This window comes from Calypte anna, chromosome 21, assembly GCF_003957555.1.
Source record: "Calypte anna isolate BGI_N300 chromosome 21, bCalAnn1_v1.p, whole genome shotgun sequence".
Classification (NCBI taxonomy): Eukaryota; Metazoa; Chordata; class Aves; order Apodiformes; family Trochilidae; genus Calypte; species Calypte anna.
The window spans coordinates 7,168,661-7,193,252 of NC_044266.1; the positions used below are offsets into that span (position 1 = coordinate 7,168,661).

At 40.7% G+C, this 24,592-nt stretch overlaps 2 protein-coding genes across 9 annotated transcripts in view; one reads left to right on the top strand and one right to left on the bottom strand.

The window, feature by feature from the left end:
- Positions 1–9,891, bottom strand: part of DHRS3 (dehydrogenase/reductase 3) — a 32,368-nt gene extending 22,477 nt beyond the window's left edge. Inside the window, exon 1 of one of the 4 annotated variants that reach the window (XM_008491185.2) lies at positions 8,972–9,891. In XM_008491185.2, the coding sequence (XP_008489407.1) occupies positions 8,972–9,166 (195 nt within the window). In that variant the 5' untranslated portion in view covers positions 9,167–9,891. Of the gene's footprint in view, positions 1–7,039; positions 7,133–7,447; positions 7,525–8,247; positions 8,402–8,971 lie in introns of those variants that run through there. The other 3 variants (XM_030463450.1, XM_030463448.1, XM_030463451.1) reach the window with 3 other exon arrangements.
- Positions 9,353–20,693, top strand: LOC103526198 (arylacetamide deacetylase-like 4). 5 transcript variants are annotated; one of them, XM_030463442.1, is made up of 6 exons: positions 9,353–9,438; positions 11,129–11,299; positions 15,208–15,285; positions 18,519–18,735; positions 18,922–18,985; positions 19,703–20,693. In XM_030463442.1, exons 2-6 carry the CDS (start codon positions 11,222–11,224, stop codon positions 20,472–20,474), a joined length of 1,209 nt encoding a protein of 402 aa, XP_030319302.1. In that variant the 5' UTR covers positions 9,353–9,438; positions 11,129–11,221; the 3' UTR covers positions 20,475–20,693. The 5 variants fall into 5 exon arrangements, with proteins under 5 accessions (XP_030319302.1, XP_030319304.1, XP_030319303.1 ...); XM_030463444.1 differs by lacking the exon at positions 15,208–15,285; XM_030463443.1 differs by lacking the exon at positions 11,129–11,299 and having other exon boundaries at positions 9,359–9,438.
- The last annotated feature ends 3,899 nt before the right edge of the window (positions 20,694–24,592 follow it).

Consider the following 24,592-nt stretch of genomic DNA (forward strand, 5'->3'; position numbering starts at 1 on the left):
TAGAGGATAATCACAGCCCAGAATCTTCCCAGGCCTCATTTTTATACCACCTCAAAATAGGTAAAGTTAATAGCAAGGTGTTTAAGTGTCCTCAGTATAACTACACTGAGTTATGCACTGAGCACAGGCACATCCATACAGCAGAACTGATTTCAGCAGAGCTGCAGTTGTACTTCCAAACATTCTTTTTTGTCATAAGTGGAGCACTGACATATTTCCTCAGGCACTGTTAGAGAACAGAAATCCCCCTGTTAATCAAAACAAGTAAGCTCTGTAGCCCTGTGTTCAATAACTTGTAATTAAGAAGGTGGCAACATAAGGGTGGCTGTCCACAAAATCCTTTCCTAATTATGCACAGTTTATGGCTAAACTAATAGGATGAACAATTTAAATTAGTTACAAACTCTGCCAAGGTACCCATCTATTCCCAAGTCTATTAATTAGAATCAATTTAATCCCCACTGGGATAAAGGTCAAACAGCATGGATCTGACCCTCTTCTGCTGGCGTCAGTGTTATCAGCCAATGGATCTGGCAGTGCCTGGGTCTGACTTGTTTGACTCTTCAGCATGTTGACATGAGGCTGTGAAGAACTGAGGCTGGGCCCAGCTAAAAAGATATATCTAATAATTTCTGCTTTATATTCCTGTCTCTCTTGGTGGTCAGCTTGGAGGGTATTGTTCTCTGTCCTTACAAATCTTCATTTTCAGCCCTCATCAAGTTTTCCAGATCTTGGCTTTGGTATTCCCTCTCAATGCCACTATCCTCATCTTACTGATCCCCTTTCACTTACTATCAGGGCTCCTTAATTACTGTAGCCTCCACCTCACACCCTTAATTTTTCAAACAACTTTTGTGTTATCTACCACATTGTTGGCACCTCTGTGAACGCTCCTCAAAACTCTTTATTGTTGCTCTTCCAATCCCACTTTAAAACCTCTGTGATGCTTTTCCAAAACTGAGAAACGATTAAATGAGTGGTGCTGAAACCCCCTGCTTTACAATCCCCACCAGTACAGGTTCTGTGCTGGTATTCAGCTGTTGCCTTTTGGTTTACAGCTTTATTGTAAACCCTTAGGTAAGCATCAACCTCTTCTGCTGTCCTTAGAAAGTGCATTAAGCATCCTTCTGCTAAATAATCTGTGGTGTATGAGTGGATTTCTGAGGCACTACAACAACAAGAATATATAACCCCATCTTTACAACTAACCTCAAGATTTCTTACAGCCCTTTTATCTTGTGGGAAGCCTCATTAACTGTTTTGATGCCAGTCCTTTTGATGCCACTGTAAAACGTGCTGGGTTCTGGTGTGCCAACACAGCACGGTTTCACTGGGGCAGTACTTCCACATGACACCACTGTATCCTGATGTGAGATGACAAGACTGCTACTCTGCAAGTTCCACTTCTTGTTAACAGTATTTATTCTCTTTACAACATTCTCGGTGACAAAAGACAGGAATGTTCCAAATTATAAGCTAAAACAACTCCAGCCGGAATGCTGCCTCACAGACATCAACAGATCTGATATCTGATAAATTCTGGCTGTGCTTGCCAACCAGAGACACTTATTCAGCATGTTTTTCAAACTGCTGGCCTTGGCACTAGCACACAGAGCAGGCTAAATGCCATCTAAGCCTGGGACTTGAAACGAGGCTTCTTCTGCCCATCCTTAAATTCAATCAACAAGGAAGTGAGCTGCCAACAGGAAGCCATTAAATAAAGTTGCTGTCAGTATGTAATCTTTACAGAAAGAAAGCCTTTCTAGAGACCATAAAGTGACTCAATCAAATCTATGCTCTCATAGTTTACCAAAAGTTCCAAATTAAAACATTATTTCGCGTGACATGGAAAAAACATTCACTCCCCAACTCCTTTCATACGCTTCTGGTTACTGGTAAGTTACAACATGCTCTAATAGTTTGCTGTAAGATTAAGTGCTTACATTTTAAGTAAAATTAAAGTAGCCATTATTAAAACTATGCCTGGAACTGTTCAATTCCTCTGGTCTCTTTGCTTTTTTTTTTTTTTCAGTCACACACACAACAGGAGACATTACCTAAATTTTGGTATTTGCACTATGGTAAATATTCTCATAATACTAAAATATCTACAGCATAGAAAAGGCAAACTTTTCTTTTAGATTACATTTTCTTTTTCCCTTTGAGACATGTCAGATTGCCTTTTCAAAATAGCCAGTTACTTATTTGCATTGCTAAACTGCTACAGAGAAATCCATTAGGTACACAGCTTATGTCATTCTGGTATCTCCATTCAAGGATGTGGACAGGAGCTCTCTCAACAACAGTGCCTTACTCTGGAATAGAAAAAGATGTATGTAAATTTTGCACTCAGCCTTTTAAAAATTATTATACACCAGGCCAACTCAACATCTCTGTGCAGGACTTTGAAATACTGCATTTGCATTGGGTAAAGTACATCAGAACTGCATCCATTTCTCTCACAGAGATTATTTTAAAGGCTTTATGATTTCATTATGTCAGATCATGGTGCCTGTTCAAAAACAGTACGTGGTGATTAATCATATCCTACAGAAAACCAGTCCCTCTCAGCTCTGAAATTCTGCAGTTTTTAGTCAGCTTCTTTTCTTGTATCAGAACTAACCTTCTCAGGGATGGCCAGATCAGGTCTGTTCATGTTCTGAACTCAGAGCAAATTGCAAGATACACATCAGAAATCAGTTACTACTTGCAGAATACAAATGTCTTCTTGATGACTGGCCCAGCCACAGTGGATTTAAAATCTGACAGACAGCAAGCAGAAAGACTGAGTGAGTTTACTTCAGGTATGCTATCTCATCTCTTCCCAGCTCCTCTGGCACATTATCAGAAATTATATCCTTTGGACACAACAAAAGAAATGTTTTCATGTTTGGAATATTGCACTCCATCTGGGTGGAACTCTGCAGCAGATTAACATTCCTGTTAAGAATCTGATGTCAGGTTTTTCTTTAGGCAAGAGCTAACTCTCAAATACAGCTTAGGAAGAGTATCCTGCAGGTTCTGAAAGTGGAATCAGAGGTGGATGTTTGAGAAAGACCAACATTTTAAAAGACATTTGAGATGATGAAGTCTTCCTGAAAACCACTTGAGATACTGATCGCTTTTGTCCTACACCTTAAAGAGGTCACAGCTCTGAATGACTTTTAGCATCAGTCTCAGTATTTTGCCCTCACTTCAGATTAGTATTAATTTAATTCAAATGTATACACTAATTCATACAAACCAGGACAATATGTCAACAATGATTCATACAGACCAAAGTGAAATATTCGGAGAACTGCAGGCACAGAGTGTGTGGATGATGTGGGAGGAGCATGCCATTGCAGAAACTCATGTCAAAACTTGCCAAATTTTCCATTACTGGAAATATAAAGCTAAATTCTAAGACCTGATATTTTTCACATAGCCTCTCTGCAACACTCTCATCCTAAACAGAATTTACAGCCTAAAATCTCATTCAGGTAAAACCCCCAATTATATGAGGCTCTCAAGCACCTGCAGTTCCTCTGAGGTTTTTAGTTCTGCTGAACTCCATGGAACAGAGGGTTCAGCAGCAGTGGGGGATTGCACAGCTCTCATCCCTTCCTCCTCTATGCTCTTTCTCCACTTACTTATCACTACCCCAACTGTAACTCAACTGAAAGAGGACTCTCAAATGACAAGGTATCTTCCTAAATGAAGACATTAAGGTCTGACTTTGAAAATGTGAAAGTGATAATAGAAAGCAGGTAGAGACTTCAGGGTGTTGTAGTTTGGTTTTGTAGCCTCAACAAAATTTGAGTGATATAAGCAAAGTAAAGCCCAAAACAACAACAATCATCTCTGACCAGTTTTGAAAGCAAAAGTTTTCAATGCCTTCAGCATCTCTGTTCACTAACCCCAAATAATCACTGTACTGTTGTGTTTATGACATTCTGCAGCAGCCCATCACATTGCAGTCCTGTTAAAAGTCCCCTGCAGACTTGCAGACATAAATGTCTGGACTCAGTGCTGACAGAGCCAGGTCATGGCTATCAAGTGGTACATTCCATGACAGAGAGAAGTTTCCGTTTCTTGTTTTTGTTGGTGATATTAGCTCCTTGCCATCTAGTAAGGGCTCTTGTATGTCTTGACATTCCAGACTGCTTTCTGTGTATTTACGAGGTAACTTCTTGCACAGTGATGAATGTGAAGAACTCTCAACAAGGTTAATACAGATTGTCCAACTCTTCTCTGCAGTACAGTCACACTAACACAAGGCCAGGACTGCCCCTAGCACATTTGGTATTTTGGAGGCATCTCTCAAGCCAGAACACCCTTTTGTTCATTCAGCAATAGCTATGGTTACCAAGAAGGCAAACACCACAGCTGGTTGGAAAAAAAAAAAAGACAAGGGAAAACCAGGAAGATAAAACATACTTATTTTGAAATAAACTGAGACCACAGAAATGATCAGTCACAAAGGCATAACAGAAAAGCACTGCTGTATAAGATCCCTTGTAGTCAGTAGACTACTGAAAATCCATGTTGCTGATTTCTGAGCCCAGAGACCTCAGCATAAAAAAAAACTAATGAAAATCAAAGTCCCATCAGGAAAGGCCTAAGAAACTCTTCCAAAGTCACCGTCAGACTAACCTTGAATTCTAAAATACATCTCAGAGTTGAGGGATCTCTTTCTATCCTACAATTATGTGTTTTTCAGTTACTTTTATTAGTTTTAGGTGATATTTAATGCCTAAGAACCAAGTACCCTTTCCTGTTCAATTAGAACTCAGAGCAAAGTAAATCTGTGAGCAAAGTAAATAAAAATTACAAGGAAAACTTTTAGATGTCAAGGAAATACCCAAAAAGAAAACCTAACAAAGAGCAAGACATAGAAGTTACATACAAAAGACACATGCATCAAAACTTCATTAGTGGAGATCATCAAAACCAGGGCTGACAAGCCTCTGGCAAGGGCACTGTAACAGAAAATGCTGTAGGAAAAGCAAATGGCTTAGAGGAAACCAGAAGCATTTTCCAACTCAACCACCAGTGAATGAACCCATTCAGCTCCTCCATCCCCCTGGCTGCTCACATCTGTAGAGGACTGTTCTTCCACAAGAGAAATATTGTTCCGAGGGGCCAGTCTCCACAGCAGTAACTCAGCTATACAGCACATTCTCTGCAGAACACTGTTACACTTTGAAAGTGGATTTTTATTTCATAGGCATTAAACCATAAAGTCATGAAAATCTCTCCTTCTCCTTTTTCATTAACACAGATATACCCCACTGTTTTGGTTAAACACAGAATATCAAAAGCTAAGAGCCTTAACAATGCTACCAAGGTGTGAGACTGAGGCAGAGGTGATGCTTTATTGGTCAAACATTTTTAAGGCTTAGTCAAAATTCTCAAGAGTTAAAAGCCAAAACAGTGAAAATTTTGAATTTTGCAAGCAACCAAAAAGGAACAGAAAGGAAAAAAAATACATTTCTCCAGCAATTCAGCCAAATAAGTCCTCAGCCAGCACTTCTGAATCTGGACACATCTCTGGGGAACAGCATGAAAGCTGAATTACAATACTTGAGTACTTCTGGAGAAAATTCAATGCTGTTCATCCCTCATAATAACACTAACATGTCCTGTATCATCTGTAAACCACTCTTTCTTTGCATACAGCAAATTTATTTGCTTGTGTTTCTTTCCAGAAGTGCTACAGGAAGCACTGAAATACACAGTGCCTCCCACAACCAAGTAGGTTTTGAAAAACTTCTACCCGAAAGTTAAAATGGACTGTGGATCCTTTGACCTCTTAGTATACATCTGAACAGGGATGATCTGATGATTAAAATCTCTCTTTGACTGAAACTGGCTGGTAGTCTAAACTGAAAAAACCCTAAAAGACAGACAGTTCAGTAGCTGAAAATACAACTGAGACCACTAATAAGCCACTTCATCAGAGGCCAATGAATGACCATGAGAAAAGCAACATCACCTCAGAAGGAAATGCCTCCTAGATATTTATCTGTCAAAGTCAGGAGGCAATAGTTTGAGGGGTAATAGCAGTGCAAAGGACTTTAGAGAATGGGGGTAGAGAATGGGAATCAGGATGGATGCACATGATCGTGCCCAAGAGGCTTCCACTCTGCTGGATTGAGAACTTCAGTCTCCATGCTCACGTATCAAGAAGAAGATGCTGTGTTTCCATTTGTGTAAGCCCTTCTTTACCTCTTGCCACCTTCGTAGCTTTAAAGGCAAAATCAAATTTTACAGTAAAGAAGTTGTAGATCTGACAATTCATAATCTTAGTGCTACAACATTTGTTATCTTAGGGGAAAGGTGCTCCCATGCATCTCATTTGTGATTAACAAAACCACCGTTTGTACACTAAGATAGAGTGCAAGTTGAAATCTAATCCAGCCTAATAGTCAGAGGAAATTTCATATGCCAAGAGTCTAAACTAACTTATCTTTCAGAAGATTCTAATCTCAAAAATATGGTTATATATCGCCGCCTACCTCCAGAACCCCGCCACTATGTCTGTGTGTGCAGGTGCTGGGGGACCTGGTCCTGACACCCTGCACACCCACCTTGAGGACCTGCATCTCCCTGCTCCTCTGTCCATCCACCTCTGCTCTAACACCCGGCTTGGCCTCAGAATGTCACACCTTTCCAAACTTGGGATATGGTGACTACTCCATCTGATCACCAGGATCCCTTATAAACCATTCATTCTGATCAATAATTGAATCTTTGTGTGTAACTGTGAAAATTAACCCTGCAGGAAAACAACAGAAAAACAGAGCAGTTGATTTTCACAAGCTATCCACCACAAATCTCTTCTGTTTCTTTCTGATGGTCTAAGGCAACGCATAAAATCAAAGAGTGGTGCCAAACAGGGGCCTTACGTTCCACATGGAAACTGCACTAAATTCACAATTAGTGCTGAGCACAGAAAGCAGGAAAGAGATGAAATCTCACCACAAAAGTAATGGAAGCTACCACACCTAGGTAAAATAGTAATGGAAAATGTTAAGGAAGGAAAGGATACACTTACTGAAGGTTGCACAGGAAATGTGCCTCCAGCAAAGGCAGAAAGGCAGGGCCACCACCAGAGAGGACCAAAACTTGCTGAGTGTCATATTTGATTTACTGGATAGCCAGGGTACAACTGAAAGGAGAATCTGCTTCAAATCCAGTAAACCCAAACCAACACACCTTGATTGACAGACTTGAAAAAAAAACCCCCAAAGTTCTCAACACAAGCTGGCAACCACCCAGCAGTTCACAGCATCATATAAGTACAAATGTTCCCAACAATTATTCTCATTTATTCTTCCTTTTAAGACACGTAGAGATTTTACAGATAAAACATGCAAATGAACTACAGTTTCTGCCTGTACACAGCAATCTCAAACTCAGCTCTGTATCTCAAACAGCTCCCCCTCTTTTTGGCCCATGTAACCTGGCTCATCAGGGCCGACTGCCATGGCTCAGCTCTTAGCTGAACTGCAGCTCAGCAGCCCTGGGATCAGCTGGAGGAATGGGGGTACTTTAATACCAGTGCTTAGCATAGCAACCAGCCCCACTAAATAAATAAATAATGAGGCCTGGTGTCCTAACAGATAACATAAATACACTTTCAGCAAATTGTTCGGGTCCAAAGGTCAGTCAACTTGTTTGCTGTCTCCAAGAATTTGTAAATCTCAACATGATGTTTAAACACAAACATATACAAACATCAAAGTTCAGTGCTGACATATTTTACACCTCAGAGCTGTATGCCAGAATAGCTCTGTACCACACACAGAAAGCTGCAGTGCATGTGTAAGAAGTGACATGACACTGTGCCAAACTAAATGCAAATTTTTCTTTAAATATCCTCTCATGCAGTACTTTTTTTCTTTATTCTCTATTTCATTCATGCTCTCTCACACGGGAAAGTATTTATGCAGCTGTCTTAATTCCACAATTCCTCCCTTTCATTACTCATAAAGGGGGTGAAGATCTTTAAAACTCAAGCCCTGTTTCAGGGTGTGGGTGTGTTTTGTATTCCTGACAGATTCACACCTCTATTACAGAAACACAAAGTTTCAAGGTAAACCACCAGTCCTGAGCTGGGCAACAGCCACACCAGCTAGGCTGGTGTGCAGACAGACCAGGCAGTCCCTCAACCTTTCCCTTTTCCCTCTTTCCTGAAGGAAACGTGCAAACAGTCTCACTCGTGTTGTGCTTTTTTCCCTTGCGGGGTCTCACTCATCTTACCTTTAAACAGCTCTGGCTGGCAAAGAACAAAATACAAGAGACTTGAGAAAGCACAAGAGATGAAATTTCCACGGAGAGCAACCGCACCGCCAGGCTGAGCTGCAGCTCCCCTCTCTCCCGCTAGGACAGAGCCAGAGCCCTCCCGCACACACCGTCTGCCCCTTTCCCAGCCCAGCCCCTCTGCTGCGGGGTGACACGGCCGGGAGCCGGGCTGTGCCCCGGGAGAGCCGGGCTCTGCTCAGCCCCAGCTGCCCCCCCAGCTACCACCCCCGGTCCCCACACCCCCCCATGAGCCGGGAAGCAGCCTGGTAAAACGGAGACGGCAGCGAGCACCAGCTTCCCGCATGGGAATGACAAAGCTCTCCTTTCCCTGCCCCGGGGAACCCCGGCTGGAGCGAAAACCTCTCCTTTGTCAGCGGAGGGGGATTCACGGCCAGGGGGGGGTGAGGGCGGCCTTTCCTCACCTTCACCTTTTGTGAGATGAGATGAGGAGAGGCGGGATGCAGGGAGAGAGGAAAGGGCAACTTCTGAAATGGGAAATCAACATAATGGCTCGGCACGCCAGGGTTTTGCAAAATCCGTGCCCCTTTTAGCCTTTAAAGAAGCGATCCCATCAATCCCACCTCGAGGTGAGGGAAAAGGCTTTTCCAGGCTCCCGATGGGAGGACTCCCCAGCAGAGCAGCAGGTGGGAGCCTCCTCCCCCCCTTCCCCTTCCTGGCTCACCTTTCTGGCTCCTCGTTTGGCGAACTCCCTGGCCAGATGGCGACCGATGCCTCTGCCCCCGCCGGTGATGAGCACGTTCTCCATGGACAGGTCTCGGAGCTTGGGCGGCAGCACCAGGCACACGGCAGCTTTCACCACCAAATAAACCATCTGCACGGGGAAAAGCAGCAGAGCGCCCAGCCACTTCCAAATCATCCTCTTGTTCCAGGCAAGTCAAGAAGGCAAAATTCTCTTTAGAAACCTTCGCAAAACCAAGTGAACGCAGAAAGAAAACCAATACCCTTCATTCACCCCAAGATGGGTGACAAAGTCTTCAGCCCCCCTTCCAAAACTTGGGGGCAAGAGATTCCTGGACTGCAGAAATCCTTCTCTCCCCTTAAAAAAATTGGGGTAGGAGTAAAGTAGTGCAGAAGACCGAGTCACTCCCCTGTTTCTTGATCGGTGTCCTCTGGGATCGTCACATGCAGGTAAAACGGTTTCCTTGCTTTTTAACTGGAACACATTTTCTTAAAAATTAGAAGAAGAAAAAAAAGAAGTAAAATTAAAAGTAACCATACATCCCTCTGCTTCAAAGAACGACATAAAAATCCAGTATCCAATGGACGGTTTTTATACTTGGAAAAATAAAATAAAGCAGCCTATGTCTCCAAATTTCAGCCTGCAGTGCCTTCCAGGCAGCTCATTTCTATTCTTAGACTCAGGAAATTGCTTAAATAAGACAGAATTGCCAGGACCTTCTTTTTAAGAAAGGCTCTATTCAGGGCAAGGTTGTTTTTAACATCTATAAATATCTATAGATGTTTTGTCCTGTTTGTCCTGAGCCGGCTGAAAAGGTTGAGCCTCTGCCCCCTCTCCTGGTTTTATTTTTTGTTTGTTTGTTGGTTTGTTTTTTTTTTGTTTTTTTTTTTTTTTTTTTTTTTTTTTTTGGTTGTTGTGGTTTGGTTTTGTTTTTTTTTTTTTTTTTGGTTGGTTTTTTTTTTTTTTTTGTTTTTCACTTGGAGTATCTGTGATCACAGAGCAGGAATTATGCCGCACACTATTTCAGCTCTTACTCATTTCTCCCTATTGCTCTCTCTCTGCCTATCACAGCCTCGGCGCTGGGGAGTTTTTATACCCCATTAAGCCTGATTGACAGTTAAAGTGTTGGGGAGATTTCACTACTGTTTCTGTGAGTGGCTGGCTCGGCTCTCCCCTCCCCCAGAGCTATCTCACTCCACATAAACTCACACATGCCGCCAGGCTCAGCCCTTCGCTCGCTCCTGGGCTGTGGCGAGCGAGCCGGGGCTTGCTGCTTGCCACGCTGGGCTCGCAGCTGTGGCTGAGCGCCAGCCCGGCAGCCCCTGCCCCCTCTCCATCTCTCCCTGCCTCCGGGGCTGACCTGAGCCCAGGAAAAAAGCAGTTCCAGGAACAATCAGGGTTAAGGCTGAGTTCAAGGAGCTCTGGCTGCAGAGAGCTGCTTGCCCAGGGCAAGCCGGTGGGGATGGGAAAATCTCTTTCAGCCCCGGATTGCTGGGTTGAGGCCAGCCTAGGCTGATAGCATTAAAAAAAAATCAATTTAGCGTTGGAGCAGTGTTTTTGCGGACAACTTGACAAGGCATGGATTTTCCCAAGCTGGAAGAGATTTTCATTGCTGAAAACTGGTGATTTAGTAGCAGGGTGATAAAGAAAAGCAGGCTCTGAATGAAGGAGAGCGACTCGCTTTCTCACAACAAAGGGTGGCTTTTTTCCTCTCCTTTTCCAAGACTTTTTTTTGTCCAGTTGTGAGGCCATAGTTGCAACACAAGAAGGTCTCCGTAGCACTTTGAACTATGTTGTAACAGGAGAAAGGGTAAAGTGTACTGCAATTTGGTCCCCTGGCTGGGTTGTTTGCACTGTTAAGCATTAGGCAGGTAAGTTATGTTTCCATTTCTACTGATTAAACATTTCTGAGAAGGACCCAGCTGCATGTTTGAACTGAGCTGGTAATGCACAGCTGGTAGCTGTGGTAGCAATCAGAAATAACCCAATACACAAAGTTTCGAGGACGTCAAAAGATGCTCAGGGCTGTCAAACCTCACACTGCTGTCTCCACAGCTGAGCTGCAAAGACATTCCTTTTTATGACTATGTATCATTAAGAATGTGCCAAAATGAATCCAATTCCACTTTATTTCAGGAGGTCTGGATCTACATGCACTATCCTGGGAAGCCATCTAGTGGTAAAAACCAGAATTACTGAAAAACGAAAACGTTCTCAAACTTCTTTCCCTCTATGATTACGAAAGCACCACTGCAATGGAAGTCTAAGCATCTATACATAGGGAGCCAGGCTGTATCACAAACAACAGAAGTGAGTTAGAAAGCTGAATCCTTTTGAAAAATAAAGCAAATTTCATGACTTGGAATCAACCAGATGTTTTTGAAAACGGGTGCTGTTCAGAGTGGCCATGGGTAAGGGTGTTCAGGGGATGGTTGTTTACAAAAAGCAGAGCAGCCGATTTTCAGGCACCACCCAGATTTAAAACAGGTATCACACATGGCTGGGTTTTTAACACGAGGTATGAAAAATATCTAAACCCATGATTTTCAGCTCTACTAGAAGTACCACAAAAGTTTTCAGAAGGTAAGGAAATAAAATGTAGTGAGATCTTATGGACTTTTTACCTCTAGATGCCAGGTAACCCCATATGAAATAAGCCATATGACTATCACTGCATCATCATCAAATGTCAGGAGAGAGGTTTTTGGAGAGAAAATGAAGTGTTCTAACCCAAAGTCTATACATTTTTCAGAATCAGGTGGTGTTCCCTGACTTAGCTGCATCTGAAATAACCAGAGCTCAGAGAATTTCCACTGCTGCTTGGCAGCATTTAGCACCTCTGTGTGTTTTTACAGTAATACCTTTAGAAATGGAGCTCAGGGAGGCACCTGGCATTACAGTTTTCCTCTCGGTCCAAAAACTCTGAGGGGGAGAGAGAAATTAACACAGAGAGCCTTATGTCTGGTTTAAAGAAGTATGACTCAGTGTCTAGACTAGTAACAAATATAACAACTTTCTAGTATGGAAATAAGCAGCAGTGTTAAAAATGAAGAGATAAAAAGTTAAAGTACACTTGATTGTTTTGATTCCTGAGCTCAAACTCTTTATGCATAAATCACCACTGACACATTTAAATTAGAAAATTCAGCAATATTACACAGCTAGCCTATTCAGATTAAAAATTAATTATTAATTTTAAATATTTGCAGGTCCCTTGAAGCCAGTGTGAACTGAATAATCTTGAGAATACTGATTTCATGTATCTGTTTCCAGCTTGAATACACTCTAAAATGTATTGGAAGTGGTTTTTTGGTTTTTGTTTTTTTTCATTCATTGTAGTTTTGGTTTATTGATTTATGTGCAAAGTTGCTACCAAATACATCCAGAACACTGGTAAGCCCATGTGAAAAAGCTGGCAACAGCACTGCTATACAAGGGAAAGTCTGTGACACTGGGGTATCAGGTAATACCATATTTCACATCAGTTCATGGTTCCTGACCATGGACAATCTGTCACAATCACAGATTAAAACTAAATTCCTTTAAAAAAGGAAAACCTTTTGCCAAGCTGATCTGTTTTTTGTTACAGGGAGTACTGCTGTCAGATTTGGATAAATCAAGAGCTAAACTTTGGATTCTTGATTTCATTCTTCCCTTGAGTTCACATTTTCCATTTGAAATGTGTCCCAGAGGTTCTATGATTTCAGGCTGTCCTTCTACATACTACTAAGTATCAAAAGCCTGACACCGTTGCCTTGTAAGTGGAGTTTTGCCATGCATTAGACTCAAAGGGACCAGGTTTCTGTTGTAACTTCCAGTCTGTGTCCAGCCTTGTGCAAAAAGCTACATTTGGATTTCCCTCTGCTTTCCTAAGGTCTCATGACAAATCAGCACCATTAATAAGGATACAATAAATATCTTTCTGAGTAATTCTAAACTCTAGAGGACATCCCTTACGAGATGCACTGTGTGTATTAATAACTGTAAAAGCAGAGGTGCAGTGTTTTCAAAGTGCTTGGAGGTGCCACCTGGAATTCAGACTAAGGGATCCAACATCAGGACTGGTATTTCTTTCCCTTGTCTAGTCATTTCAGTACATGTTAGACCTTGTCATCTGTACTAACTGCTTTTCCTTTTTTCCCCTTGCCTATCTTTAATTAGAAGTCAAATCTGTTAGCCTGCTTCTTCATGCTGGAATAGAGAGCAGTGAAAAAAATATCATGTGTAAACAGGAAGCGAGTAACTACATTGTGTTAAACTGGTTGACTCATGTTCTCTTTGGTACATTTACCTCACTTTTATGCCACTCAATATTTACCATTTCTCCTGTCTAATTCCTCAGTCCTGACAAAACTTCTGAGACACACATGGAACTAGGCAGAAGAAATAAGTCTGTACGGCTCTCAAAATTACAGCAGCTTATTGTTTCAAGAGTCTGAACTGAAATCCTACTAAACCAACGTGATTCAGATTTTGACAAAACCAGAACAAACACAGCCTTGTCTATCGTATTTCAGAATACAAAAGTAGCCTTAATTTTTGCTTTAATTTATGTTGTGATGGTTTTCAATGTATCCCCTCAGATCTGGATGGAGTAAGAAATTGGGAAGGGCTCAGTTACGTGTCCTACGGATCACAGTGATCAAAGAGATCAATTACTCCCCAGCTTAGTCAAGTAATTTGAGTCAGTATTGGAAAGATCAGTGATCTTATGATCAAGAATTCCAGACCTGCTGAGTTAGGAGGAGAGTTCCATATTGTAACTGACATGGATATCCACCTGGTACTTTATCTCTTATGAGTCATGTTGTTTACTCTCATTCCACACAGATAAATATTTGTTTACTAATTCACACCAAGGTTTCCTGCTCTTTCCTGTAATGCAAATTTTGCATAAATGTGATTTTTTTTATAAGCAGATATAGTTAATCTGGTTCTTTTAGGGGTATAAGAAAAGCTAGAAAGGACTTACCCTTTTTTAGTCAAGATCCCACTTTCTGAGGGAATATAACTCCAGGTTTGTTAGTCAAACGCAGAGTCTTCTGGCTCATAAGAAGGAGTATTTCTCTTCTATGACCATAAATACAAGCTTTTATAGGGGTTTTAGAATGGAATATCTGGGAGATTAGTAGAGATAAAGAAATATTTCAGAGTGTTCAGAGGATAAGCATAGGCTGTACTGACATGTGAAGCTGAGCTGATGTTTGTTTGTTTTTTACTTTAACCCAAAGAAGTTTTGTCCAGGCACATGTTGGACAGAAATGGATGGAAGTGGCACCTGGCCACTCCTTCCTGCACTATCATCACCTCCACGGCCACAAGCATTGGCACCATATGGCCTAATCCCAGCCTAAATTACAACAAAACGTAGAGTTGTCTTGGCAAAAAAATAGCAAACTATGAATTTGTAAAGGTATCAAAATCCTTTCTTTACAATGACCCAGAACAGAGGGTTAGGGCCAAAGTTCTCCCAGTCAAGGGGAAGTTTCCCTCTGGTATCACTGGACCATTGGTGAGCCCAGAGCCCCTTGCTGCATATTCAGGTGGGGAGCTTCCAAGTAACTGATCCCTCTGTATGAATCTCTAAAAGCAAAATTCCTTTATATGGAATGTCTGTTTCAGCTGTTCTAACCAGCTGTCTGACTCAGCAGTATAACAGGGGAAAAGATGATCAGCAAAAAGCCTTAGGTCTTATTTCAGACCTATTCCAGGAGTGGTTCCTGAGCATGGGGACTGGAGTTCAGCACTGCCAGTTTTCCATGGGTTCTTTAGTAGAGGCAGTATCTTTAGCTACACTATACACCTTACAATACACCTACAAAAAAAACCTGCACGTGGCTTTTCAGGCCCATAAAGTAGAATGCAATTAAACCAGATAAAAGTAAAAGTTGGTTTGCAATTTTGGAATGCTCAAAATACTGACATTTCCTGGATGTGAGTCTTCTAGGTACTGACTTTGATTAATAGCCGGATGTAAGGATGCTTCCACCAGCTGGCAGCATTATCTGTAGGAGGAGCATGGTGGAATTTTGGTATGCAAATTACTTCTCTGTTGAGTCAGTCTGGAGGGTATAAGTTTAGACAGAAGCACATCAAACAGTTCTCTAATAAATTATTCGCACCAAAGAAAGATGGAATTCCTCTATGCTTTAATAGCAGGAATTATAGTTGCTTCTTTATTACTGGTTTTAATTGTCATTTATCATGACTCCTTCAAGGCAGAGATTCCTCCTGAAGTTGACCAGCCATCAAAGCTCCACTTATATCATTGCTGTTACACTCTGATGCAAATTCTGGTGAGTTTACTGTGCTCTGTGATGCTGGGATTTTTAGGAAAGGAAAAACTTAAGTAGAAGGATGAAGATTTGCATTTAGTATTGCAACTGTGTGTAATGGGACCCCACAGATTTAAAGATAAAAGCCAAAGTTTGACTTTGGTATCCTACCACTGCGTAGAAAGCAGCCAGTATGAGGTGAGTTCTTTTAAATACTGAGATAGACAATCTTATGCTGCAGTTTTAATTTGATTGCCTTCTATAATGAAATGATTGGTCCTATGGATGAAAGGAGGGCTGTGGCTATCATTTACATGGACAATAACCAAAGCTTCTCTCAATGCACTTTGATACATTTCTGGTAATTTTCTAAAATTTTGAGCTATTTGCAGTGGTTTTCTTACCTGTGATTCTGTTTTTATTTCCAGAGTGACTGAATTCCTGTGTCATATTTAAATATCATAGAATCATGAAGGCTGGAGGGCACTTCACCTGATCTAACCTCCTGGCTAAAGCAGGTTCAGCTAGAGCTGTTCTCTCTTATTTAAGGATTTGTAAGCCAGACTTGCTGTGATGTGTGCTTTGCCATCAGAGAAAGAAATGGGTTTTGCCCCAAAAGCTTTCAAAGAAGGCAAATGGAGTACACAAGAGCAGCCTAAACCCTGTCATGTCTGGCACATACCTCAAAAGAAAGCCTGCAGGGAAATCAGAGAGTGGTAAGGAGCTCATCCCAAGTAAACTTCTCTTCTAATTATGCATACTGAATGTAGCAATTAAGGCCCACATCTTGATTTTGGAGCACTATAAACTAAATAAGGCTCAAGTGGGTTGCATGAACTTACACAGCAGCATTCACCAAATCCAGCCTCATGTACCCTGCTGTATTGCCTGGCATCAAAGAAGAGTCTGCTCTGAGTCTACTTATGTATCTCAAACTGCTTTTCATGTTTTCATTACATAAACTTAATCATAATACAATAATTTGCCTGCATATTATTAAGTTCTTTGTTTCTAAACTTGATTGGCTGAAAAGATTCTTTCAGGTTATTCTTTTTACCCACTTTTACAGCTTTTAAGTGGCTGTTATGCAACAGTAAATATTCTATGTTGATTGACAGCATGTTCCAGAAAGTTCAACTTCCTTTTTCTGGATAGCTTTGAATATGCATACATATGATGCTCCTGCTGCACCTATCCACATATTCTGTCCTAAAAAAATCAATGGCAATCCCAGAGGGAAGAGGTGACAGAAAGCCTTCTCACTCACATCCTAGCTTTTGTTTTAATCTGCTCATACAGATCTGTGTTTAGTCTAACAGTGCATATTGCAGTGTGATATACAGCTTTGGTGACAATTATTTTGGCTGGCAAAGCATAATACTACAAAGTGACTGACAGAAAGCCTGGCTAATGTAGTCTTGAAGTCCACGAAGCTCAAAGGCAATATTTTTTGCTAGTTGGTAAGCGAATTCATAATTATTTTTAAAGTAAAAATCTGGTCCCCATATGATCTTCTGCATAAAAAGCCACTTTGTGCAAGCAAGTAGTTTTTCAAAGACCCATTTCCACAAGAAAAGGTGTGCTGACATGGTGGCCTGGGCTCTCTTTTGCTTAGACATATCCACATTTTGAAGTATGTTTCACCTACAGACAGACTGATCTGTCAGGTGGTAGTCATACCTTTTATTGTTTGAGTGTATTGTTACTGGTTCTGAAATATATGGTAATAATTGATCAAGAAGCTTTTCAACAAAATACATACCAAATTCCCCATTCTTCTTCATGACAGTGTTTTCCCTGGATCTGAAGAAGCCTCTGTGAAGTCAGGAGCTCCTGAGATAAGGAAAGAGGGTATTTAGAATGCTCTGATACCAAGTTCATCATATATATATATTTACTCTCTGTCATCTGAAAGCTCCATACAAACTCAGGGATGTTAGAAAGTAAAGATGAGATTAAATAAACACAGAATGTCAATTCTGCCAACCTCAACCATTCCAAAATCACTGCTCTCACAAGGAGACTGACTTAAAAGTCATGACAGTTTTTGAAAACTGCTGTATGGGGAGGGTCATATTGGCCCTGTGGTTTCTGGTGTGATTGCCTTGGCTTTTATATTCATTTTCCCCCTTGCCAAGATACCACCTGCAGTTTCAAATGTAAGGCAAGAACTGGGCAAGACAAATCTACCCATTTGTCTCCAGGAACTGGGGCCTGACACACCCCAAGCACTGCTGGTAGTTGTGGCACACAGTATTTGCAAAATCCCAGATCATCTCTTGGTTCCCATCTTTGTTTCTAAATGTTTTCTCTTTCTTCCATAGCTCATGGTGGTTTCTTCTGTGAGTCCTCACCCATCTTGTTTATTGCAGCCTGGTCTAGATTATTAGGAAGAAAGAATCTGTGTTGTTTTAGAAAGGACTTGGTGAGCAAATGATGTTGCAATCCACTTGAACTACATGAGATCTGGCTTCATGTGTACATGACAGGAGGGATCCAGCACCTAACAAAGTTGTTCCTCTTTGTCTTACTCTGGGATTCTTCCACAGCAAAATTATTATGTAAGGCCAGTATCTGAATAGTCTCTGAGACAGACAGGGCAAATCTACACTAAAAGACAGAGACACCAGGTTTGGAAGAACAGTTTACAGAAGCATAGCTGGCCATTAGTTTATGAGGCATTGATACAGCAGTGTACAAGGAGGATTCTGTTGTTCATAGGAGAACAATACTTGTGATGATGATCATGATTCCAGAAGAATGAGTTATAGTAGTCCATAAGGGCTATGAGGTCATCATTTAATGGGAAATGTACCCAGCAGGAAATACATTTGTTACATCACATGTTCAAAATCAAGGATTCAGTGTCATCTTCAGGCTGTCTCAACTACCAGACTGGCCTTGGATAAGAAAATGTTTTCAGACGTTTAACAGACCTCCCATCTCCAGAATAATTGTTTCCCCTATTAGCTTGTTACTTGTTGTAAACCAGATCACAGAAATAAGAAGGTATTTATGGAATATATTCCATGGAAAAAGAACTAAATTTTTTTTGAGATGAAGATGTACATTTTCACTTTCTTAACTGTAATCACAAAGCCACTAGAGCTAGAGTGATAATCATATAAAGAAGCAAATAATCAATACAAGAATTCTGAATATAGTAGAGAAGAAGGCAGCTCGTGGCCTTTATAGAGTGGGAAGATTTGAATTCTGTATACTAATTTCTCATTTTTCCTGTTATATCTATCCAGGCAGAAATTTTAGAAAATTTGGGGATCATTAAGGAGCACATACTTATTAGGTTGATCACTGATGGGCTGCCAGCATGCAGAGATTCAAAACTCTTCACAAAGGATCTGCTTTTTGCTGAGGTGCCAGTGAGGGTTTACCTTCCCAGAGTGCCATCTGCAAGCAAACGGAGAGGAATCATCTTCATCCATGGAGGATGTGGGATTTTCGGAAGCATCAGTAAGGAACTGAAAGAGAAAATATGATTATTTAGGATTGTTATCTACATATAGAGAATATTTGGGTAGCTCATGAAATAGGCCAGTGGCCCACACTCATTCGTGGCAGTATGACATTAAAAAATAAGGGATGATATTGCTTCAGTATTTTAAGATACTAATTACATTAATGACTTCTGTTCTCCAGGAGGTTATGAAAGGATATGCCAGTACATAGCCAGAAAATCTGATTCAGTGCTTGTGTCTCTTGGGTAAGTGAGCTCCACTTAATGTTACTCCCAGAATTAGAGAGTTCACTGCTTTCACCTGATCTCTCCCACCCCCTGAATGATCTGCCCTCTCTGTATTAACATTTATTTGAATATAACAAATGAAATAAGAGCTCTAGAGTTGTCTGTGTTGTTGATAAGAGTGTGAAAGCACAGGCTGTGAAATGGCAATGAGAATGACCTGATACAGGTCATAAAGTAACATAAAGTTACAAAAGTAGTAGGAATGCTGGCTATTTTCAGAAGAACAGAAAGATTTGTTTGTTAGGGATGATTTAAAAAAGTAAACAGTAAGTCTAAAATCTATATTTTAAATGGCATGGACCACTGCTTCCTTCTAACAATGCTTATGGAAAATAGCTGGTGGTATGGAGAAACTTTAGTTTGCAACAAATTCTTCCATGGAAAAAAAATTAGTAAAGAATTTTATAAAGTTGGGAGGAATTGGTTTTGCTAATGAATTGCATATTCCATACATTGTCTGGGGTAAGTCACAACATCTTTGAAGTGACTGAAGTAAGACATTGATATCCTTTATTCCCTGTTTTTTAGGAAATTTACTATGTATTAATGCATACATTGAATTAATTCCACAGAAAAGTGACAGAGCAGAAAAGCAGAAGCAGTGTGCCCCATCAAACAGTGAATCCTTTTACAGACAGACCTGCAGTAGTAACTGCTGTCTTTTGTACACTTCAGGTACCGTTTGTCTCCTGAACACAAGTATCCAGCCCAGACCTTGGACTGTCTCACTGCTACTGTGCACTTCTTGAAGACTGCAGAAAACTATGGGGTGGATCCTGAACGGATTATTATTTATGGAGATAGTGCAGGGGGCACTTTTGCTACTAGTGTTTGCCAAGAACTGGTAAATAGAAGAGATATCCCAAAGATATGTGCCCAGGTACTGATCTATCCATTTCTCCAATCGTTAAACTTTAATCTGCCATCTCACCAGAAAAATGCTTCTTTTGCCCTCTTTTCCCGGGAACGTGCAGTGCATTTTATTCTGAAATACCTGCAAAAGGACTGCTCGATGAAGGAAGCTGTTTTGGCAGGGTCCCACGTTCCCCAGAGCATGAATTTGAAATACAAGAAATGGATAAGTCCAGACTTTATCCCAGACGTATTTAAACTGGGCTACAAACCACCACCACCAGCTCCATTTTTACCTCAGGTCCACAAAGAAACAAAAGAGATGTTTCATACAAGGTTTTCCCCACTGCTAGCAGAAGATGCTGTTGTTGGGGGCCTACCTGACACTTGTTTAATCACCTGTGAGCACGATGTGCTCAGGGATGATGGGCTGCTCTACAAGAAACGCCTGGAGGACAACAATGTGAGAGTGACCTGGCACCACATGGACAAAGGCTTCCATGGTGTTCTGGGATTTTTTGGTTATGGTATTTTCTCTTTTTCAACAGCAAGTAAAATAGTGGACCAGACTGTAAACTTTATAGAAAGCTATTAAAATGTTTTCTTAAATACACTGAACTGGTATGCAGATAGTGTCTAGCTATTTGTACATTAGAGCCTGGGCAAGAAAGGGTAAGCTCAGATGTTCTGCTGAATTCTGATTTTCTATTGCTATTATTGGAGAGCGTGATGTATTTTTAATACTTTTTTAAACCCTATTTACTTGTATGCTTTTTTTCTTGTTCTCTTCTTATAGCAAAGAATAAAAGTTCAACATAGCAAAAAACATCTTAAAGTGTGCAGTGTATGAGTAACCAGCAATGTGCATATGCACATCCACGTATTAGACACAAAACCAACATGAGAGCACAGAAAAAATACCACACACACACCCCCCAATGCCTCAGATACTTTCAGTACTTCCGAGATGAGTGGTAATCATCATCAGACTGTGTGTACAGGCAACCAGTAACATTGGACTTGGTTGTAAAATCTGAAGGAGGGAATTGGGTGTAGCTGAAAATCTGGATTGAAAGGGAAACAGCTGATGCAGGAGGAAGGCACAGAGATGCGAGCTGTATGAGATGGCTGTGTCTGAGACTGGCAACACAGATGCAGCAAAGGAGAACCACACAAACATAACTGAACCTCCTCTAAACTATTTCTAGTTTCTGCAAGTTTCATTCTGAGAAGAATTCTTTTGCTTTTTTGTATCAGATAAATAATCAATGTGTTTACCTGGAATCTGGGGAGAAAGCACATAATAAACAGCATGGAAGCTGCCAAAATAATTTCTGTGGATACCCAAATCATAAAGGAAAAAAAAAATCTCAGTTACATTGCTTAATGGAACAGACCCACCTCTGCTAAATCCAGATGTAATTACCACTGCATGTCAAAGCACATGGCCACAAAATGCCAAGGAATTGTAAAATATTTCATCATTGTTATGCAATCACCTTGCACTTGTCAAATCTACTCATACACAGGTGTGGAAAGAGGCTTGCCTCTATCTACCTGCTCTGTCAGCCAGACTGTGAGTAGGAAGAAAACAGTGAGTTAAATCCTTTATGTTGTCACCATATTAATTAAATATTAAATAGAGTGACAAGTTAGCAGTTACAAATCTGGAGCAGCAAGTTGTTACCTGTGAACTCTTTTCTCCAGTACCTCTCAGCAAAATGAAATTATGATTCCCCATGTTTTATTGGCACAACACTTTTTTCTTTTTTCTTTTCTTTTTTTTTTTAACTGCAGGCATTAGCAATTTGGTATCTGCTCTTCAAGCAAAGCAATTCCTATCCAGGAGTACATAATATGATAAAGGTCCACATGCTCCAGTGTTTATTGATTACAGGATTTGCCTTGGTTATGCAACCTGATGTGAAACTGGGAATTCATTTTGGTTTCTGATCTCAAGATGAAAGTTGGCTTACCAGCTCACATGTTGGCAGCTGAAGCCAGGCCAGCAGAGTCAGTATCTGATGCAAACACTACGTAAAAAGCTGGATAATATTTGAGCAGTTAATCCATATCTGTTTTGCCAAGGCCATACTATTAACTATGTAAAGCTGGTTTAAAGTTAGTTTTATGACTTCATGACTTTCAGTCAAATGTGTAAGAGTCACCAGGTTTATCTTCATTTAAGATCATTTTTATTTGTGTATTGCTCTTCTTTACATCTTCTACAGCAGGCTTGTTGTTTTGATGATTCTTTGCAGGTGCAGAGATGGTTGAAGGGCCAGACCCAAGGATGTCCACACAGTTCCACTTTGTATGTTTTGAGATGATCACAATCACTATTTTACACACATCTCATTCAGTGCAGTGTGCATTATGTTCCTTGTCAGGTCAGCAATCCAGTACTTGTTTTCATTATTCAATCTCTGGCTCATTTATGGGCCACTGTCTAATCTCTATACTAACTTACTCCTGAGATTTTTCCATGGTTTACTACAAATTTTAATAAATTTATAATATGTCAGAAGAATTATTAGTTCTCTTGAACACGTGCACTCTACAATCACTACTGAGTGTTATAACCATGGTAGTGCAGATGGGTAAGTAGGAAGCAGCAAGTGCTGAAAGAATGTGTTTCTTTTTTTCAGTAGGGACTCCCATATTTTCTAAACTTTAAAAAATCACAAGACATAATTGCCTCCATGGAACTTCCTGTCCTCTAATTTATTTTAATTAATGACAGATCTGCCATGTGTCTTGCATTGCTAGGACAGAATGTTTGTTCACTTGAAGACATTTTATAATTTCCAAAGTGTGGGATTTGTTTTCAAATACTTCAAACAGATCCAATGGCAGACTTGCAGGGCACCTACAGAATTATGCACACCAGTTTCTTTCCAGCAGGAATTCTGCATACAGAGCAGTACAGAGCAGATACAGCATGCAGACACAAGTTATGGATCTTGGCATGCCAGCTGATAGCTAATGGCAGGCAGTGCTGGTGAAGCCTTGCCCAGTTCAGGTTTCAGGCTCAGCCCTTCAGGAACCAGAGGATCTGACACTCTGAAGCTCCCCGGGTCAAGCAGCACCTCCCCCTGGGAAGGTTTCCCAGTGTCCAAGTGGGTGTGAGTCTAAATGGTGATTACTTAGTGATCTTAGTGAGTACTTAGAGATTCAGAGACAGACAGAGTTTTTGGGACCCCAACTGGCTCAGTCTCTGTCTCCCCCAGCATGTCCACCTACACAACAGAGAAAAAGCTTAAGGATGCCAGCTCAATATTGAAAAGATTTTAGGCACTGACATTTAGCTCTTCACTAAAAAATCATTTTAAAAGGAGTTCCTAGGGTAGAAGAAAATGAGATTTTGCTTCAGGGACTAATTCCTCCTGTATATCCATCAGGAGCAAGAGATAAGGTAAAAAAATCAGAAGCTGGAGAAAGCACACATTTCAAATGTTACTTAAGGAATGGTTCTCCATCCTGGGACTCAATCAAACATGTAAATCACAGAGCCTATGCTTATAAAACATTAAGTATTAGTCTGTGAACTTGCAGTGCCCAAAGAAAAAGGTTTATTACTTCAGAAATCAACGAGTTTGCTCCTTCAGCAGCTGAAACCAGATCCCAGCACATTCAGTCATCGATCCCCCGGGGCTGGTGGGGATGCTGCATTGCCTGGACCTGGCTAACATGCCATGGATAAAATTAAGAAAGAGTTTGGGCAGCATGAGAACAATATGGAATCAGCTTCTTCTCAGAGAGCCTATCACCAGACTCTAAAATTAATTTTATTCCTGTTTATTCTAAACAGTGTCTGAAGTCAGGAATCAAGTCTGATATCATCTTCGTTATGCAGGTTTGGGATTGTGCATTCTAAAACTCTGGGGTTCTCTGAGGTTTTGAATTTTAAACTACATCTCAAAGCCAGATCATGCCTTGTGCTTTTCTGGTTTTGTTTGGGGTTTTGCTGGTTTTTTTCTTGTTTGGTTGGTTGGTTTGGCTTTTTGTTTTTTTTATTAAGGAAAAATTTTACACATTTGTTTTACCCATAAAGCTGTTTTTCAGAGTGAGTCTTCATGGTTTCAGCACACTGCTAAAAAGACAGTGTTCCCAAAGGTGATATCAAGCAAGCTGAAAAAGCTTTGCTTTACAGATTTATTTTGTTACAGGTTAAATATTATTGCTATTGATTTATGCACTGAAAAACACGTTAGTTCAGGGGAAGGCACAAATCCTAAAGCTCACTGCAGAGTATACAGAAAAGAGTGGGCTGCTGCTGTCTACCCATTGCTGTTAGCACTGAAATCAAGAAAGCCAAGTCTAGTTCTCATCAGCTGGCATATTTCTACCTGGAATAACATCTGTAAATAATATATTCATGAGAAAACAGAGACTGAAGTACTGTAAGGCTCAAGGAAAAGGCTGTTGAGAAAACAGACTCAAACCAAACAAACATCAGTTGGTGCAGCTGGAGAGCAGCTATCAGGGAGGATGAAGCAAGATGCAAAGCAGTGACATTTCAGGCTGCAGCTGACTCTGGTTCCATTAGGCTGGAAGGTGCAATGGCAGTGTACAAAATCAGTCATCAAAGGTGATGAAATATGTTTGCAACACTGAAGAAGCAAGACGTGGAGGTACAATGCAGCAAGAAACTGAGCAGATCTAATGATTACTAAGAAATCCTGCTCCATGGGAATTGGCAGAAACTAAGAA

Coding starts and splice junctions, on each gene's coding strand:
- LOC103526198 (XM_008491229.2), top strand. CDS start 15,121: ATGGAATTCCTCTATGCTTTAATAGCAGGAATTATAGTTGCTTCTTTA. Junction 15,286..18,518: donor ACACTCTGATGCAAATTCTG/GTGAGTTTACTG, acceptor ATATCTATCCAG/GCAGAAATTTTAGAAAATTT. Junction 18,986..19,702: donor TCAGTGCTTGTGTCTCTTGG/GTAAGTGAGCTC, acceptor TGTACACTTCAG/GTACCGTTTGTCTCCTGAAC.